Source organism: Myiozetetes cayanensis, unplaced genomic scaffold (genome assembly GCF_022539395.1).
Source record: "Myiozetetes cayanensis isolate MyiCay16 unplaced genomic scaffold, myiCay2020 scf10, whole genome shotgun sequence".
Taxonomy (NCBI): domain Eukaryota; kingdom Metazoa; phylum Chordata; class Aves; order Passeriformes; family Tyrannidae; genus Myiozetetes; species Myiozetetes cayanensis.
In genome coordinates this window covers 13050265-13069616 of record NW_026086605.1, presented here as the reverse complement: position 1 = coordinate 13069616, position 19352 = coordinate 13050265, and the positions used below count along the sequence as shown (strand labels likewise).

Below are 19352 nucleotides of genomic sequence, written 5' to 3'. Positions count from 1 at the left end.
TGCTCCTACAGAGAGAGCAGACAAACCCAAAAGGTACTTCTCAAAGGGCCAAGCTGTATCCACAGCATTGCTTCTGCCCAAGCTGCAACAGGCAGAGCATAATGTCTCCAACCACACACAGATACAGCTAGAAAGCTGTAAAAGAGCTCTGAAATAATTAATAGGCCAGCAGAAAGTAGGAAAACATGTTCAAACTTGTGTTTCTGTTCCCTGGGCATTATTAGATCTCTTGTTAAAGTGCAATTAAAATAAAAGATAAGCACATGAAGTGAAACAGATGTCACTCCTGGTGGGATTGGGGAGAAGCCACAAGGAGCCACCTCCACTCCCTGCTTTTCTTAAGCTCCTTAACTCAAGCTGCTCTCATCCTGCACCCAAAACAGCTTTGGGGACTTTCAGAAAGGTACCTCTAGCAGCCTGGGCTGTGTTTGGGTCCAAGATGCCTCTGGCATGCTTGGGAGCACGGCAATGCTTGTAAAACAATGTGCTGCAGCACCCTAAAACTGCCCTTCCCCTGTGCATCACAGCCATGCTCTTGCTGTTGACCCTTCCTGCTTTGGCAGTTTGGGGAAGTCCCAGCAGGACAGAGGGTTCTGCAGCCAGCGATGCTGGGGCAGCAGCCACAAGAGGCAAAGGCTGGGACCATGATTGCAAAGTCTCAGCTGTTTTGCCACCCTTTTTTTCCTGTCCGCAGCCATGCTGGAGGGGCAATGGAGCAGGGAGACCCTCTGAAGAGCTATTGCCATCTTGCATCAGCTCTCCCCCAGCCCTGGGGAGTGGGGCACAGTGCGGTGCAGTGCATTGCTCATGGGCAAGAGGAAAAGGGTTGCTCTGGGCTCAGAGAATTGCCAAACGATCCTTAAGATAGACCTTCCCCCCGCCTCGAGCTTAGGGCAGTGGATTCTCTCTTCAGATCGACATGGATTTATGCCAGCTGACAGTTTAGCTCAGCAGGGTTTCTAGGTTTGTAGGTTGTAGCTGGAGTCTCCCCGGAAGGTTTCAAGTCATCTCAGCAGCTCACATCACTCTGGAGATGGCTGCTGCAGCCTGTGCCTCCCAGCTCTCCCCAAAACCACAGTAACTCCCTGGCCTGCCTTGGTCTCACTGGGGAGCAGAGGGGTCCCTGCCAAGCTGTGGCCAACAAGTCCCCATGCAAGGCCAGCCTTGTCTCCATTTCCCATTGCAATAGAAAAGGAAACCCCATTGCCAGGAGTCAGAGCCAGACTCATTCCCGCTTGGGAAGAGCAGCAAGCGTTAATTGCTCTCCAGTGATGAGTCACACCTGATCTGGGCTTGTCCTGTGCACTGGTGAACTCGCTGCCCATCTCCCTGCTGTGCCTCTAATTTCAGGGCTACCTGGGAACAGGATTAAAGCTTCTTCAATAACTGTTTGTGACTGAAATGCCAGTGCTCCAGCACATTTACAACCTCCCTTCAAATGGTAACCGGACCAAAGATGTCACGTTGGTCTGCAGCAGAACCTCAGTAGGGGCTAGGGAGGCATGGGGGGCTGGTGGGCTCCCTGAGGCACCAGCAGTCCCAGCAGGAAGGTTTGGCTCGCGGCTCCAAGCCCAAAGCCTGGTGGAGACTGGGGAACTGGCTGCCACAGAGCGAGGAGGGAGCAGGGTCCATGTGCAATGGGTGAACGCCCACACCAGGGCAGGCAGCTGAGCTGATCCGGCCGGCCTAGGTGTGCCTGAGTACTGCCCTGACAGAAAAATGCCATGGCAGGAGATAAGCTGCTAAGTCAGTTATTTTTTTCCTGGCTTTTCTTAACATGTTATCTGAGCATCTTATAAACCTTGTCATGCCAATCCTGCACAGAGGCTGCCTGGCATGCTGGGAGTGGCAGAGTGGAAACCCTCTGAGACTGCCCCAGAAACACTGGCTGTCTCCCTGGAGCTGTGAATTAATCCTGAGTGCCGGTGCCCCTACTTCTCCTGGGAGTGCGAGGGATCGCCATGTGGGGAAACTCTGGGATCCAGCCGCAGTGGGAGAACTTCTCCATGCTGATCCTGTCTCCCAGTGGGACTGGCACAAACACAAAACTGCTCACCGGACACCTCGAGTCAAGCATCATGCTGCTGCACCCATGCCAGCACCCTCTCCATGCCTCAGGACCGGGCGGGCTGTTGGGATTTGGGACAATGTGGAAGGAGGCTGAGCCGGAATCATGGTACCCAGGAATGACCAGGTGAATGGAGGATGAGTGCCTGGCTGCCACCGGGGTGTCAGGGAGGCTGTGGCAGCCAGAGGATGCCAGTGGCCCCCCTTTCCGCAGTGTCCAGCTCTGCTCCCGGGGTTCAACTGGAGGGGGGTGCGGCCCCCGCACCCCTTTCCAGACAGTTCCGCCACTCACAACATGGCGGCCTGGATCCCACCCCTGGGTCCCTCCCCGCTGCGCCACACTCAAGATGGCAGCCCCCAGGGCGTAGACCCCGCCCTCCACGGTTTAGCCCTAAGCGACAGCGCGCTGAGCCAATAGCGAGCCGAGCGGCGTACCGCCCGCCCAATAGGCGTGCTGCGGGGGCGGGCCCGGGCGCGGGGTGCCCCTCGGCTCCCGTCCCGGGCCGCAGTCGGGCCGGGCAGGCGGGAGCGGGGGGTGGGGGGGATGGCGAGGAGGCTCCGCGCCGCCATGGCCCTGCTGCTGCTCCAGGCCCTGCCCGAGGGGCTGCCTGCCGGCGTGGAGCCCGCCCAGGTAGGGGAGGGGGCGGCCCGGGGGCTCTGGGGTCGCGCCGTGTCGGGGGCTGCGTCCCTGGGGCGGGGGCGGCTGTGGGCGCGGGGGCTGCGCCGGCCCTTGGGACAGCGGGTCCGGCGGGCTGGCAGGGGGTGCGGGGGGTGCCTGGGGGAAGAGGCTTTTGGGGTCCCGCCTGAGGTTTGGGCAGCGCCGTGGCTTGAGTGAGGGTGTAGGAGATGCAGAGCTCTGAGTTCGGGGGTCCCTGCGTGCCGTGGGGACGGAGAGGGGGTGTGGGGCTCCAGGAGCGGCTGGCAGTGCCGCTCGGAGGGCTTTGTGCGGCAGGGTGGCTGCAGGACGAGGGAGAAAGCTGTTTGACTGGAGCCCGTGGGAAAGGTGTCTGTAGTGAGGGCAAGAGGCTGGAGCTGGCGCGGGCCTGCGGGTGGAGGTGCAGGTGACTTTTGGGGGTGGTGACAGGGAACAAGGTGACCTGTGAGGGGACAGTGCTGAAGGTGGTGTGGTGTGAGCTGGAGGGTGGCAGAGGGGCAGCTGGCCGGAGGACCCGGGTCAGCAGGGAAGTGGGACTTGAGTGGTGCTGCCCAGGACAGGTGAGCTGGTCTCCCGTGCCAGGAACAGCAGAGAAGAGATTCTGTGCAAACCTCCTGTGGGCAGGGGGAAGGAAGAGGGATCGTGTTTCAACTGAGATGAGGGGAACTAGGCCTTGTCTTAGTAGTCTCTGACCACCTGCTTACTGCCTTCATTATGCCTGGAAAGGGTTTTAATGAAGTTGATTCTCTCTTTTTCATCTCTTTACTCTGTTTCCTGTCTATGCTGCAATGTTGGTGCTGTTGAGATCTCCAGTGATGGTCTTGAGTCCAGCAGTGTAGACGCCTGTAAACCTCTCCCACCTTGCTATGTGCTCAGTGACACTCGGAGAGGACTGCACTGGGCCAAGCGACCTGTGCACAACTTGGATCTTTTCATTTGTCTTTTTCACCCCATGTAGAGCATAGATGGAATATGATGACTTCTGGTTTGATGTGGTGTATTCTGTGTAAGGTAAAAATTGTGGTTTGCATTTGTCGAAGGTCAGAGATGGTGAGATGATGTAGGTCACACATGCTGTGGGGTGCATTGTGCTTAATCTCCCAGGGGTGCAGAAAGGCAGTGTCCTTCTGGAAGGGGTCTATTGAAATACTTCCCAATCCTTCTGCGGGAGGAGGAGGAGGAGGTGAGGAGTTTGTCCATGATTACCGATGTTACCTCCCTCTTGAATTTTCTTCTTTTTAAGATGCTGAGAGCTGTGTAATTCCCTGTTGGTAGTGCCATCCCAAATCCCCTTCAGCCACACTGTGGCTAAGGCTTGACTGTACCTTCCCTAGCGAGCCAGGTGCAGGATTGTGTTGAACTGTGTGTTTTCCATGTTGTCTCAACTGCCTTTAACAGATGGAGGTCCTGGTGCTTGCTCCGTTTCGTCTGCAGGCTGAGGCACGTAAACCAAAGGTACCTCTCGGATCCGTTTTGCTCTCTGGTTCTTGTGACGTTCCAGCTGTGAGCAGTGATCAGGTGGTGGGATTATCTGTATGGAAGCTGTGAATGTCTTCAACCCTACATGTGCTAATAAAAATGCCATACGTACTCTGAAGACAGTGCAAGATGCTCCCTGCCTCACACAGCTTATACATCAGTCAAAGGAATAGGAAGTAGAAAAGGAGGAAAGGAAAAGGAGAAGGGTGTGGAAGCAATCTTACAGCTAGGTTGCTTGTGGAGTAGTTGCATATGTGACTTGTGGATGTCCTCTCCAGTCAGTGCACCGGAAATAATCCTAAAATAATAAGTCTTGAGTGGTATAATACATGAGTGTGGGAGAGAAGAGCTTTGGCTGCCTACGTTTTCTTTAAGAGCACTTGGATACGGTTGCATCTTTTACTCATTTCCTTTCCATAGTTTGTCTATATAAAACTCTCACAGTTTATTTTAGATCTTAAATGTAGACTCTGTCTGTCAAAAGACTGGTATTATCTCACTGCATAGAGATTGACAGCTGCCCACTCAAAACCAAGAGTGGTAATATAGGGTCTTGAAAATGAGTATGTAACAAAACTTCATCTGCTTTGGTGTTGCCTTAGAGCCCGATTTCCTCAGAGCTGATGGGTTTGTAGAGAAACCCTTCAAAGGGACAGCGTTGGACTTAAAAGATCTCTGCACCAGGAGTTCCTGTGTTTCTAGGTGAAACCCTGACAGCATTTGCCTCTTGTTCTCTCCAGTGTTGTTGCCCTTGCTGCCTCTGGTGACTGCTGTCTACTTCTATCTGTCTTGCAGACACCTGCTCTGCTCTGCTTGTTTCTGCTTTTGGGGAAGCTTCTGCTTCTTGTTCAGGGCCTGTCCCTCCTCACCTGGAAGAACTGTCCCACACACCTGGAAGAACTGTCCCACAGAGTTGGTGGTCTAAGGCTTGGAGGTGCTGCAGGAAATGTGTCCTCTAAATAATTCAGGAGGTGGAGCTGTACTGCCTAGCTGCACTGAACAAACATTCCCGAGAACACACTGTGCTCTGCAGAAGGGTCTGATTTTTCAGGTTAAAATAAGTCCAGGCTGCCCAGGATCGTCAAAGACCTTTCTTTAGACTAAGGTGGATAGAGGAGAAAGGAGATATTTAGCTCATCACTATCCTGAAACCAAGTTGTTTATCTGCCTCCATGACTATTTATTGCACTTTCATTTGATATTACGAGCACAAAGCTCTGTTAACTGGAGTTGAAGCATTTATCAGTAGATTACAAGCAGAATAATGCAGTTATGTAATAAAATCAGGATAAATGTCAAGGAAGAAGAAATCAAGCCATGCTCAGTTTTATCTAGGCATAGAAGTATAGCCTTAGCAGCACACCTTAGCTGGTTGTTCCCCTCTGGTTTGAAGGAAAAGGAAATACAAAATTAATACATTTTTAAGTGAACTGGATCAATTTTTAAATGAAAAATCTCAACCATTAATCATTTTTCTATTGTAGTTTGCCTCTACAGGGCAGAATAAAGGTTATTTGACCGCCTGAACTATCTGTCTGCTTCCCATGCCTGCAGCTTAATTATCACATAGTTTTCTCAACTTTTGTTTTCTTTAAAAACAAGAGATTTAAGTGAATGTTAACTATGTGACAAGTCTGCGGAATCCGTCTTTCTCTAACAAGGTGGTTTTGAGCCAAAATGTAGCAGAAGCATGCTCTTAAAGACCAATTTCATCCCAAATTAAAGAGTTTACTTGCAGTGCTGTGACTTGAGGCATGATTCATCGTGTGTGACAAAGATCCTTGCTTTAAGGAAGAACTCAGCATGACTGTCAGTGTGGCTAACACCCCTGTAACACAGAGTTTCTGTCCAAGGATGTGACCACAGCTCTGATTGCACCAATGTGGAGTTACTACGCTTCATACAATAGTGTGGCAGGATTCAAGCCCTTTCAGAGCATCACTTCAGGTAGTTTGTGAACTGAACAGCAAAGTTTCAATTGCTCTCATGGAATAGAGGCTCCTTATCTGTAAATTTAAAGCAGCTTTTATGATTAAGGTAAAGGTAATTAGCTATAATTGACCTTCAATCTCTCCCAAAGTGCACCAGAGTCCTTCAGGAGGAGAGCTGCTTATATAACCATAGTATCTGTTTTGTCTGCCATGACATCTTTGTCTGTGACTCTTGGTTTTTGGCTTGCTAATTTCCACAGTTTTGGCAGGAGGCAGCAGAGATCAAAGTACGTGGTGTACTTGCTCAGAACAGGAACCTCTAAATAACTGTGCAGGGCTGGATTAAGGACTGCTCGTTCTGTGATTATTATACCACCGTGAACTCCAGTGTCTCATCTGTATAGCATACCTTCCCAATGATTAAATTTTGTTTGTGAGTTGCCCTCACAATTACACACAATGCTGTGAGGATTTCTCCTTGCATCTCTGGAGCTGGGCAGCAGATGAAAGCCTGGTCTGAAAACATCCAGTGAATGCTGGGGAGGATTGTGGCAGTTTTCTTCAGCAGAGTCAAGGCAGCTCTGGGACCTGTCATTGCCTTTCTGAAAATTTCCCTGCCACCCTGCAAATATTAGTTAGCAAAAATATAACACCTCTTTAAGAATAAACTTGGGCAGCTGTTGAGGAGTTGTGCTGTGCTGGAAGGGAACTTGGAAAGTTTCATCTGCCAGAGTTGTTTCGATGTGGTTGGGGATTTTTCCATCCTCCCAGCCTGTTGAGCCAGGTCAACCTCATCTGGCTGGTGGGAGCATCCCTGAGCAGTGGCTCTGCTGTGTGCAGTGCTGCTGGGCAGCAGGGATCCTGCCCAAAGTGGTGATCCTGCCATCAGCCCCTCTAGTGAGGCAGAGGAATGGATGTGCTCTGTGTTTGACCACATTTCAACAGCAGTTACTCAACCCTGGCTCAAACGCCCATTGAACCCTCTCTTTGATTCCTAAAGGTGCCACTCCTCTAAGCATCTTCAGCAGTTGCTTTTCTGCAGGCAAAAGTGGAAACTGTACTCTTTTATATGGCTCTGTCAGCCTGCATTAACCCAGGGTTATGCTGAAGTTCACCTTTGTCTTTCTATGGTATTAGAAAGGCATTAATGTCTGTAATAATTTGTGTTTCTTTATAATCTGAAAACATATGGCCATCTTCTGAGGTAATGGGCAATATATTTAGTAAATGCAAACCGCCTACCTTTTCTTTTTGCTTTTTTTCCCCCCCTTAAGTCATATTGGGAGGATTGGCATGATTGAACAGACAGTAGCTTGTGGCAAAAAGCTATTGTTGGGCTAGTGATCCTCTGGCCTAGTTCTCCATTCAGTGTTGTCTCTGATGTGCCCTGTGGTTGTGGCTGTGCCTACACAAATGTCTCCTTGTCAGGCATGTCCTGCAGTTTCAGTAATGCAGAGCTGCACGTGGCCTTTTGTTCTCTCTCCTGACAGCGGGTGTATTTGGTACCAGATTTGGGGATGTTCCTCTGAGCTGAGCTGCTCTGTTTTACAGGGGACAGGGTAAGAATTTGCCCTTTCCGGTTAGCTGCATAGGAATCTTCTCAGCTTATTAATGCATTTAACCTGTGACTTTGTGGCTCTACACACTCCTGTCTTGCATTTGTTTGAGGGGGGTTCATGAATCCAAAACAGCCTGGCAAGCTGCACTGCTGTTATTGCAACGTGGGAGAAAGAACTCAGCATGTCAGAGATGTCTCTGGAGCAGGGCTGGTGACAATCTCAGAGGGCAGAGATACTCATTGCATGTTACAGGACAACTTGATTGCGCCAGGTTTTAGTCTGTGCTTCCAAGTCAGGAGAAAGTGAGCACAGGGGGAGGGATGGTACTCCTGTATGAGTTCATGGAGAGATGCTGACAGGGAAGTTGGGTCCCTCCCTCTCCCTGCTGTCTTACGTGATTAGAAAGCCCACAGCTAAGAAGAGAGGTTTTGAGATGCCAACACCTGTGGCAATGGAGCTCTGTGTGGCTGAGCCTGTGAACAGAGCACATAATAAACATGCCTGAAATAACAACTGGCTGGAGAGAACAGGCTTGCTAAGCAGGAATTGCATGCCCTTACCTCTGTTACAAGAAGCGTGTTGGTATGGCAGTCAAAAATGAAGCTTTTTGTATGATTTTGCAGATACTCTTTGACTGCAAAGGAAGACTCAAGGTGCTGCAGAGACCTGCTGTTTATCTGCTTGAACAGGGAGGAATTTGATTCTCCTCTAATGATGTGATTATCAGTGGGATCACTGCCCCCAGTATTATTTTTAGATGATGGCTGTGGTCTCTGCAATGGCTTGTGAAAGTGTAGCAGAGCACTTTGCATGCAGGAGCTTGCTGGGTGCAAAGTGAGGTGATGCTGGTGGGCTGAGACAGCAGGCCAAACCATTTAGTGCCAGTGTGGCCAACACTGTGCCCTGAACAACACCTGCAAATAGAAAGGAGAGACTTTATTTTGTGTGGAGGCATCTTGTGGTGCTGCTGGTCTGCAGGCCTTCTTTGCAGAGCCTGTCAGCATCCACCTGGCATCGCCCGAGGCTGATCCAAAGAAAAGGATGTGAGAACTGGGGTGTGTAGGAGATTCAGATGCAGTTTTCTGACTTTTCCTTCTTCACAAGCAGTTTAATGCCAGCATATTTTAAACCAAATCCAGCCACTGACAGTGCACTGGAGGCTTGCTGTCAAGTGATGGCTTTAGCTTGGAAGAAATCCCCAGTGCATCAGGGGACAGGGCTTTTGCCATTTAAAATGCTGTTGGCCTCTTGCTGACAGTGGGTTGCAGAGGTGTGGGTGTGGCAAGCAGCTACCAAGACTGACAAGCTGCAGGGTACTGGGTTTGGAAAATAAGGGATAACAGGGAGCTTTTCTTTTCTCATAGAGGATCAAGACCTTAGGATCCTGTCTGCAGTCATTAGGTCTAGCAGAGGAAAGAGTGAACCTCAAGAAAGGAAAGATCTGCTAGCAGTGAAGAAAAGGATTCTCCCTTATTTCCTTCTTTAATCTTCTCCACTATTATGAGGTGGAAGTTTGTTACTTCTAGTGGTGATGTGGTTTTATGTCATCTCTGGTTTTGATGTGTGCAAAGCAGTAATAGAAATTTCAGGGGCAACTTAAGGGTTTGTTTTTTGTTTGGGTTTGGGGTTTTGTGTTTTGGTTTGGGGTTTTTTTGTTTGTTTTGTTTTTTGTGAGGGTTTATTTTTGAGATCTGGGAGGGAATATGGTCAAAGCGAAAACTAACCCTGTCCTGGCTCTAATTCAGGCTGAGGGAGCTTGTCAAGATACTGATTTGCTAAATATCCCGGAGTGGGACAGAGAGTGACTTGAGCAGGAAAAGGATTTTATCAATGAAAGAAGATAGTTCACAGAAGGAGGTGAGCTTTATGCAGTTATCAATGTCTGTCTCCTCATTAATCTTGAAGCTACTGGCTAACTTAAACCAAATTTGATAGGAAGAGACCTCAAAGATGCCTAAGGTTTCACCAGAATTCCTGGAAAGAGGTAGGAATAGAGACACTTTTAAAAACCCAAACAAACAGGAAGTCATCTGTGAGTGAGAAGCTACATTTGCAAGCTCATTAGCACTGGAAACGTGAGTTGGATTGACTTGACTTGATATATGCCCTGGCTTCTTCCAAAGCCTCAGGTGGAGCTCACAGTTTCTGAGCCTGCTAAGTCAGTCAACCTGGTGGAACAAACTGATGGGAGGTCAGCTTTATGGAGCTGCAGTAGTTACAGAGCTAATTTTGGTTTTCTTCTTGACTCCCAATGTCTGAAAAGTAAATTGAAGGGGAAAAGGCTTGATAAGCTGTAGAAACAGCTATGAGGAGTGTGTTTTGCCAGGAATCTCACTAACCATCCTGAGCTTTCCCTGTGTAAAAGGTGTCAAGTGTTCCTTTGGAGTAAGGGAAGATACTCGAAGAGGATACAGAGGCTTTTTAATGAGCAGAACTGAATGACTCTTTTCTCTTGTGTCCAAGCACACAGATACGACCAGCAGGGCAGGTACTGTTGTCCACAAGAGACTTTTTTACTTTTTATGAAACCAGAGCTCATAATCACTCCAGTCTGGGATAATGCTGTCAGTCAAATCAGTGGTGTAATTGTGGCAGCCACACCAGAGTCCTGATATGGAAGGAGTGCAAAATATGCAGAAGTCATCTCTCTTGCCAAGTTCTGTATTCCTCACCCTTTGTAATAAGATTTTTATTTGTTTATACTGTATCAGTGGTTGCTTGATTTTTTTAAAACCTCTTTCTCTATGTGGGATCCTCTTTTAAATCCCAGGTGGTGGATGATTGCCAACAGGAAGCCACAGGAACTGCATGTCTTCTCCATCCAGAAGTTGAGGCCATTCTGTTGCATAAATTATCCCCTGTGACAGCCATCCCACTGATTGTGGGCAGAAAATCCGTCCCACGGAGCCTACTGTAAAAGCACCTTTTAGAGCCGAGCTAAACAAGAACTGGGAGTGACTGGTGTGGAATGAAAGGGTAAAATGGTGGCTGAGGTCAGACTGAGCCAGGAGGTAGGGGAAGGGCTGGAGGAGGTGGTGGGCACAGTACAGGGATGTTGCAAAGACTGAAAAAAACCTTTGAAGAAGGCAGTGTCTTCAAGGCCACGACACAGGGCTGACTTCATCACATCCTGCTCATCAATTGTAACTAAAATTACCAAACTCCCCCCCTTCTTCTGCTGGGGGTAGGAAAGACTTTCTTGAGATACAATCTGAAAGACCTTAACTCTGCTTAGAAAGCATGTGAGGAAGCTACCTGAATGCATGTGAAGGTCATGACTCATGTCTGGGTCTCTTGTGTGATGAATTCCTCCTTTTCTTACTGGTTGTCTCATTTGTTCGTCTGCAGACTGCTTTTCACAGTGAATGCTGAAGAGGAGGAGGGTTATGCCCGTACTGTATTGTCTTCAAATTACCTTGTCGTTTTGACTTCTGTCTTTTTAGAAGATGCAAACTTCACAAACACTTGCCTTTGACTCTCCAGACTCCTGTGATCTGAACTTAGATAAAACAGGCTTTCAGACACCTGTCATTGCTGATTGTCTCCATTTACTGGCACTTATCACCTGGACTCCAACAGAGCCCTCTTAAATCGCTCTGTCAAAAATAAGAGCCCTAAAGTTATTTTCCTCTCCTTTTCCTAGCTGCATTGTTTTCTCTTTGTCTCATTGTTTTGCTCCTTTTTCCTACCCATCTTACTAGGGAAGTTTTGCATCTCACATACTTGGTTATTAATATCACTCTCATGCCTTGTGGTTCATTGTTTTTACTGAGTTTCTTGCTTTTCTGCTCTGTCCTTGTATCTCTACTTCTCAGAGTCTGGGATCATACTAAACCCGTGGTTGGGCTGTGGGAACAAGAGTCGGGAGTTTTTTTTCTCCCCAGACACATTTTGTGCTCTTAGGCTCGTCCTTTGACTGCAAAATCCAAGGATCGTCCTTCCAAAGATGAATTCAGGAAGTCTGGAGTGATTGTTTTCTGTTCTGAAACTTGCAGTCTGCTTTCTGTAGATGGACCAGCTGAAGAAGTAGTCCTCCTGTATTTTCAGCATGATATATATTTATTGAGAAGCATTGTGCCAGGAAAACTTTAGATTAAGGGCCAGACAAACCTGTTGTTGCCTTGTTTCACCTTTGATGGCATGTAACTTCAGACTGATATGAAATGTAAGGGTTTGCTGAATTCCTTGTGTGGACAAGTCTCAGACTAATCTCCTTTTTTCACAGCCTTTAACAGAGCAGATAAACTTTGGGAACAGAATGAGTGACACTGATGGTTTCTTGTCTGTGTCATATCATCTAGCAGTGTGTAACCAAAACTCTTCTTGCTATGATCCTACTCTAAAAGACTTCAGAAGTGCAGTCAAAGGATTAAATACATTCAGTTGTCCTAATAAAAGCGAACTAAATCTGCATTTGCAAGCAGTGAACATTTTGGTTTTGGCTTGAGAATGTAGATGTCTGCAGGGGAGGAAAACACCACTAGACAAGGTGTTCACCCTGTCTGGGTGGTGTGTGCCTCTTGCATCTTGATCTTCTGGAACCAAAGAAATGGAGGTTCATTTGTGTCCATGAAACGGTACCTTGCATGAGTGTAATCTGAAGGCTGGCTGAGCTGCTGCTGTTGATGTAGCTATTAAACAGAAAAACTTAATTTTTTGTTTATTTGTATCCTTGCTCTGAGAACGCTTACTATCACTAGCTCTTCTCTCACACAGGCACTGCCTGCCTGCCAACAGTTCTTCTGAAGGCACTTTCCTTCAGGACAGGGTGAAAGGTAAAACTTGTTTATGCTTTTAACTAGTGTCTCTAATTAGAGAAATATAGTCTTCAGAAATACTTCTTTCATCTGGCTCAACCCACTAACATGTTCATTTACGGGTCTTGTACTGCTTCTGTGTTTGTCAGCTTTTTCCCTATCCTAGGAGCAGGCATCTTGAAAATGCTGTAGTGGTGTGAGGGCTCTTGGGGGTGAAGTGTCTTGATAGTTTACTTAAACCAAAGGATTAGTGCAAAGATAAACAATGGCAAAAATAGTTTCCAAAAGAAATTTCTTGAGTTTAGCTGTTGTTGGGATTTTTTAGGGTGAATTTATAAATATTATTAAAACAATTTTTTTGAAACCTACAGTATACTCCCAAGTCCTTCCTTTGACACTCAAGTACTTTTTACAAGAACTCTTCAGTTGTGATCCTGGCTTAACACATGATATTAAGAAAGTAATTTCACATTTCTTATCTAAAATGGGGACATTAAAATGGTGAATGTGAACTGTGGGGTTTTGTATCAAAATACTGGGGGATTGTGTGGTATGAGATGTATAAATACTGTGTAATTTTCCTCTTCAGCTGGATGTCAGAAAGAGAGAATTCAGGGCTAAATTATTAATTGTTAACCAAGAAATGCCTGGTTTTCTTGTGCAAGGTTTTGGTCCAAAGGTTTTCAATGCCCTCAAGTACTGTGGTCAAACTTTACCTAATTGTTTTATTTTCTTGGCTTCTTCTGAAGTTGAGTAGAGACTATTCTTCTATTTGTCTGGAAAGCATCAGTGTAAATAATCAACATGTGAAGACACAGGAGGATCAAGCTTTTGTGCCCCTCACAAATTTACATGTGCTGTGTTTACTGCATAAAAAACAATTCCTTCAAGTGAAAGGTTTTCCTTCTTGGCACCTCAATTAATTGGTTCTGTAGCAAAGTCAAGACACTGAATTTCTTGTATATTATTTCCCCTTGGAGACAGCAGCACACAGAGATGCAGACTTGGGACCAAATCAGCAGAGTTCAGTGAGCAGAGCAGTGGGAGGAGAACAAGCTGGCTGAAATGCAAACACAAGAGTCTGAAAAGGGAGTGCAGAACCCAAACTGGCAGCGCAAACTGTTTTTATAGCTGCATTTTGGCTTCTTGATGCTTAATACAGGGTAGTCTCTTTTCTAAACCTTTGAACTGCATACCAAAATCTTCAGATGGCCATGAACCTTGAGAGCCTGCTGTGCATGCCTAGGAGAGTAAAAGGGAGAGGGAGCTTGGAGCAGGTTGCCAGCAGGTCCTGTCCATCGTGGGATGCTGTTGGTCTGGGCAGCAGAGTGAGTGACTTCCAATTGCCCCTGAGATGTGGACGTCAGCACACGAGCTTGCCTTGCTTTCTTTGGCAGCAGGGAATTTGACTGCCCAGCAACCCAGCTGCTGGGAAGGCTCAGACATCTGTTTTAAGTTCCTTACAGGATGAGATACCCAACCTTTCTGCAATGAGTAAGATCATCTGTTGTATCTATGAAGGATATTTTACATTTGCACACTGAAAAGACAGCCTTCATTTCCAAACAAGCATTTTACTGTTCTACATTTTTACTATTTTACATATTTTGCTATTTTACATTTCACCTTTCGTTTAGGTGATGGAATGAACCTTCTAGTTTGACTTTTCTCATTCTTTAGTGCTAACCTGTCTTCTCCCCAAGGGTTTGGTCTTTCCATGGAGCAAAGCCTTTCAGATAATCCTCATGCCCTTCTGCAAAGAGGGAGCAGGGTATTTCTGTGTGGGTGGTGGGTGTTCATCCTTGCATTTGTTGCTCTCATTAAAGTGAGAGCTTGTTCAGTTTGTGTCAATAACACCTTTGATCCTCTTATGTAAATGAATACTGGGTGTCCTGCAGAAAAGATCTCTCTAAAATGCCTTGCAATGTTATGCTGCTAAATGATGGTTAGTAAAAGTTCATAAAACCATACTGGGCTGGAGACTATGAAGTTTCCCAAGTACAGTTCTCCATATTGTATTCTGCAGCACACATGATTTATTCTCAGCTGATTGACCTCATGTGGACTTGTGCCTGTGTAAGTAGCAGCTGAAATCAGTGGTCTGAGCGCTAATCTGCAAGTTGGAGACAGTAGGTTATTATTTGGTGAGAATGCTCCACAAGTTTCTTGCTGTAGCAGTTTCATTCAAAAGGTCACTTCCGTGAGTTCGTGCACAGCTGAATTTAATGTTCTTTCTCAGCAAGGCAGGCCACACTGGAGAGTGCATAATTATAATAAATACAACTTTGTTCTCAGCTGAAAAATCCATCTGAAATAAATTTTTCCAGCCCTTCCAAGAAACGCTTTTAGTAAGATAAATAAAAGCAATTCTTGCCGATTTCACATTCATTCAGCAGGAATGTTGGTGGGTGTAGGGTGCCTCCACTTAAGCCACTCATCACAGTGCCTTCTGGGCTCAGTCAACTTGTATATTCAATAGCTGGCTAAGGGTTGCATTTGCAAATTGGGTTTCTCGCAAACCAATTAAACCCAAGTTCATTATTTCTTGCTTGGTTTGAATCCTGGTTATTATTTTGAGTAAAATTGTTCTTAACAGCAAGTACAGAGAGTTCAGTTAGACTCTCAGAGAAACTTTAAACAATGCTTTGATAGGTACATCTGTTTTTAGGGATGTGCATGTATTTATACAAACTTTTGTGGCTTATTTTTTTCTGTTTGGCACTTTTGTGTAGTCAAAGTAGATTTGCTTTCTTCTGTGTTCTGTTTTGCAACACTGGAAATACTGAAAAAGTCTCAGCCTAAATATGGAAGGAAAGCTAGGAGTTGTTGTTTACCGGCATAACTTCTAAGCAAGGAATTAAAAAAAAAAAAAATCCCCTCTTTCATCTTTCAAGAGACTGAGCAAACTGTGAAATGTCCTATCTTCTTTCTTTTATTTTTTTTTGTCCAGACATAGCAAAGAGGCTCTGCTATTGTTCAGGATACTGCTGCTGGTGGAAGCTGAATTTTTGCATAGTTTTTCTGTGTTCATGTGCAGGTCTGGTTACCTTTGAGGTTTCAGAGGGGCTCTACAGGATGATCCTTGAGTGTTGTTACGCTTTCCCTGCAGAGACTCTAGATAAGCAGTTTCCAGACTTCTCCACTCAAACCCGTGGCAACCTTTGGTTTGGGAACTGCCTGGTTCCGAATTGTTCCTGATACTGTATGATTGGTTGTTGCTGCAAGGTCACTCTTCAGCAGGGCTCTGCTGGGATCTGTGAGACTGCAAGGGAGAAAAGACTCACATGGCAGTGTCAGTGGTAAATGAAAGACAGTGCAGCCCTTCTGCTCTTGCCATGAATTTGGACAGGCCTGTGCTGTACCGCTTGGCATGAAGAACTGCATGTAAGCTGTGGTACCTGGTATCTCTCTTGCCCTGTTTTCTTTTCACTTTGGGGAGAGGGAGGCATGGAAGCCTTTCTGAAAGGAAAGAAGAGCCTGATATCTAGGAAAGAAGAGACTGTTGACTGGGAAAGAGAAAGCAGAGAGAGGTGACTGAAATCTGAGCGCTCTGACTTCATTAAATGGAAGTGATAGTCCTGGGCCCCAGTAGAAGGGGTGGAAACTTACTTTTACTTCCATTCACCCTCTGTGTGCCATGTTAGATATTCATCTCTCAAAGACTTGATATCTCTTCAAGCCCCAGTGGGTTTCCATCCACACCAAAGAATGATCAAAGGGGAAATATGCATTCTGTACTAGACTGGATTTGTGCCTTATGGTCACATTGGTTTCATATGTTCAGGAGGAGATTTAATCAGCACTTAGATCATGACGGTCTGCCTTTTTTTTCTCAAGGTATTCTTTTCTCTCATTGCTTGTCTACTTTGTTCCTGCCACTGCCTTCCTTTTCCTGATTCAAGTCTTTGTGTTGTCTTTATTTTATCTGTTGATGTGATCAAGACTTGAATACTCGGTACTTGCTAATGAAGCTTGCTTGGCAGTGAGAAGGTCAGGGAAACTCACTTAAACTAATTGTTGTTTTAGGATCTCTCTAGGCACCCTGACCTTACATGCAGACATGGTTTATTTTAGAAAGATTGTCTTAAGTTAGAAAATCAGCTCTTGTCCAAAAATGAAAACACACATCGATCAAAACCTGAATTTCATGTGGGTTGTGTAAACATGTAATTTGGGTTAGGTCCGGGCATTGGAAAATATGCGATGCTGTTGTCCAGGAAATTACAGTGCAAGAAACGTGGGGAACTTCAGAAAGTCACATTAACTGTCTCCTTGGGGAAGTGCCTCAGATATCCTGACCTCTGCATTTCTGCCGTGTGCATGACGCTAGCGGAGACGGTCACTTGAGCAGTTGCAACATTCTTGTATATATGTGTTTGCATGACATTATGAACTGTGGAAAGAATAATGCTGTGCTTCCCAAATCACTTCCCACAGACTCTCCCTCTGCCCCTGCACACGAGCAGTCACTTTGATTGTCAAAGCACTGTCTGCTTCAATCCATGTCATGTTTCTTATGGTCAAACCACAGAAACTTTTTTCTAGGGGTCCGTGTCCTTGAATTTCTAGTGTTGATTGTGATGTTCTCTGGCACCTCTGCTCTTTGCCAAGCCACCATCCAGTGACATCGTGTAAGGTTTTAGGCTGACACAGATATCCTGTTCCTACCCCCATCTGCTAAAGGCTTCCTGTGCAAGTTGTTAGTCTTACTCTCCTCTTTATCAGCCCTGACGAAAGTTGTTATTTAAATGTTGCTCAATATTTTCAACATGATCTTGGTATGACTGCTAATTCTTTCAACTCCTTGTTTTGTTTTAAAGTTTCTAATCCCATTTTCTATGACTAAATTGAGTTGCGTGGTTTCCCCAGCAAGGATTAGGGTTTACTGCTGTAGGTACGTCATCCCGCCTTTGAAGCTGGTTGCTCATGCTTTCCTTGGCAAGCTCTGGCAGATGTGCTTAGGAACAACAGAGATCCTATCTTTTTGAAGCTGCAGAAGGGTTAATCGGAAGCATGTTTATGAAACCAGGTTGCTTACCCTTAGAGGCAGAAGATTTATCACCTGCCTTTGTAATTTATATTACATTTTTCTTCTCTTTCATGAAGCTATTTTAATGCTATGTGTGATATTGTAAAAATTAACTACGATAAGCAATTCTTGGCAAGTCCTAAGTTGCACTCCTCTTAGATGCCAACTGGAGAACGTGACTGTCTTCATGTGGATGGCATAACATTTTTGGCTGGTATGTTTGGGGTGGTTGAACTGAGTGTAGGGCAGCTGAAGTACATCTGTAGTTCCAAAACAAACCCAGCAAAAGGACTTCCATCCCCCATAGCTGTTTGTACAGATGCTTCTTCTCAAGAGCCTTTTTGTAGCATTGGTCACACTTACGGTTGAGTTTGCCTGTACGATGGGGAGAGGGGCCGATGGCTATTCAGGGGAGTATTATTTTTCATCAGGGAAATTATAGGTATTGCTATTGATCAGGAGATTTCTTTGTGTGGAGACTCTCCAATGAAATGGAGCACCTGCATATGTGTAGTACTTCTTGAAATATGTTAAACAGGATCTGCCCTCTGCTGGGAATTGTTAACTGTGCTTTTGGCTCTGTCTGCCTCGCTGGCAGATGTACCATTGTGAAATTTTTACAGCCAAATAAAATATTAGAGGATGCTTCACTTCAAGAGGAAACTTGATAGCTGCTTTCAGCTGATGCTGATCTGAAACCAGGTAAAAAACACGTGCTTGCCTCATTGGGATCTGCACCTACCTCCACAGCCACAGCACTGGGATACTGTTGGAAGGCTCTTGGATTGCAAAGAGCCTGAATAGTTCTGGAAGGGTAGATGTTATGATGCCAGGTTCTGCATATTTGGCATGATACAGTTGAACAGATCGCAAAAATCTTAGTTTTTAATACATTGAGTGAAAGTGGAACTATTTGCACATTTCTATCCAAAATGTGTCTTGATTTTTAGTAAATTTCTAAAACCATGAGGGAGACTGTTGGGGCTTACTGTGTTTACCCCTATCTAGTAGTGAATGCTGAGCCTTGCAAGTACTGGCTTTTGGTACAAATTTGTGTGTTATGTACTTGTAATATAAGTACACAACGGAAACTCACAGGAATCAGGAGTCTGTTATCTGTATTTTCTTGCTTGTTAAAACTGCACAAATCTAGAACCTTTCATTTCTGAAGATTTCATTTATCTAACATTTATTCTTCCCAAGGAAGTAACATCTCCTGGGATTTAAGTATTTGGTGATGCAAATCTCTGTGATCACAGATAGTTAAAGAGCTACTGAGCGTCACATCATTAGGTCACCAGTTCAAATCTAGTCCAAAGGGGTAATGGGCATTTTTATACGCCTAACACCTTTCATCAGGATTTATGTTTAGTTGCTTAAACTAAAGTTGGAGCATTTCCTATTAAGAATTATGGTTCAAGTGGAAAATAAAAGACTAGAAGCAGTACTTTCTATAGCAGAAAATCCCGTTTCACTTGTGTTAGTATCTGTACATGCTTGTCAGCATACCTGGTGCTTTAGAAGGAGTAAAGCTTGCAGAGGAGTTGATGCATTTAGTCAACTCTGGTATTTTTAGTGTTCTTTCCTATGACTTTTAAATTGCAAGAACCTTTGAAGAAAGTATAGGAGGACACAGACTTTGAAGGCGAAGAGATTATGAAATTGGAAATGCAATGGGAGAGTGTTTTGAATGGCAACTGAAACACTTTTGGACCAAGTACTTCTGAAATCCTTCCAGACAGCTGCTCTTCTAAATAACGATGGTTGGTTGACTGGTTGTTTTTTTGGTTTTTTTTCCCCCTCTCTTTCTTGTTTCTTCTAACATTCACATCAGAATCTTTGTATAAAGCTTCACTGCTAAATCTGACCGTTAAA

General features: G+C 45.6%; 1 protein-coding gene across 1 annotated transcript in view; it reads left to right on the top strand.

Moving 5' to 3' along the window:
- The first annotated feature begins 2581 nt into the window (after positions 1-2581).
- Positions 2582-19352, top strand: part of WBP1L (WW domain binding protein 1 like) — a 58298-nt gene continuing 41527 nt past the window's right edge. Inside the window, exon 1 of the mRNA XM_050339976.1 lies at positions 2582-2698. Coding sequence (XP_050195933.1) covers positions 2612-2698 — 87 coding nt within the window. The 5' untranslated portion in view covers positions 2582-2611. The remainder of the gene's footprint in view (positions 2699-19352) is intronic.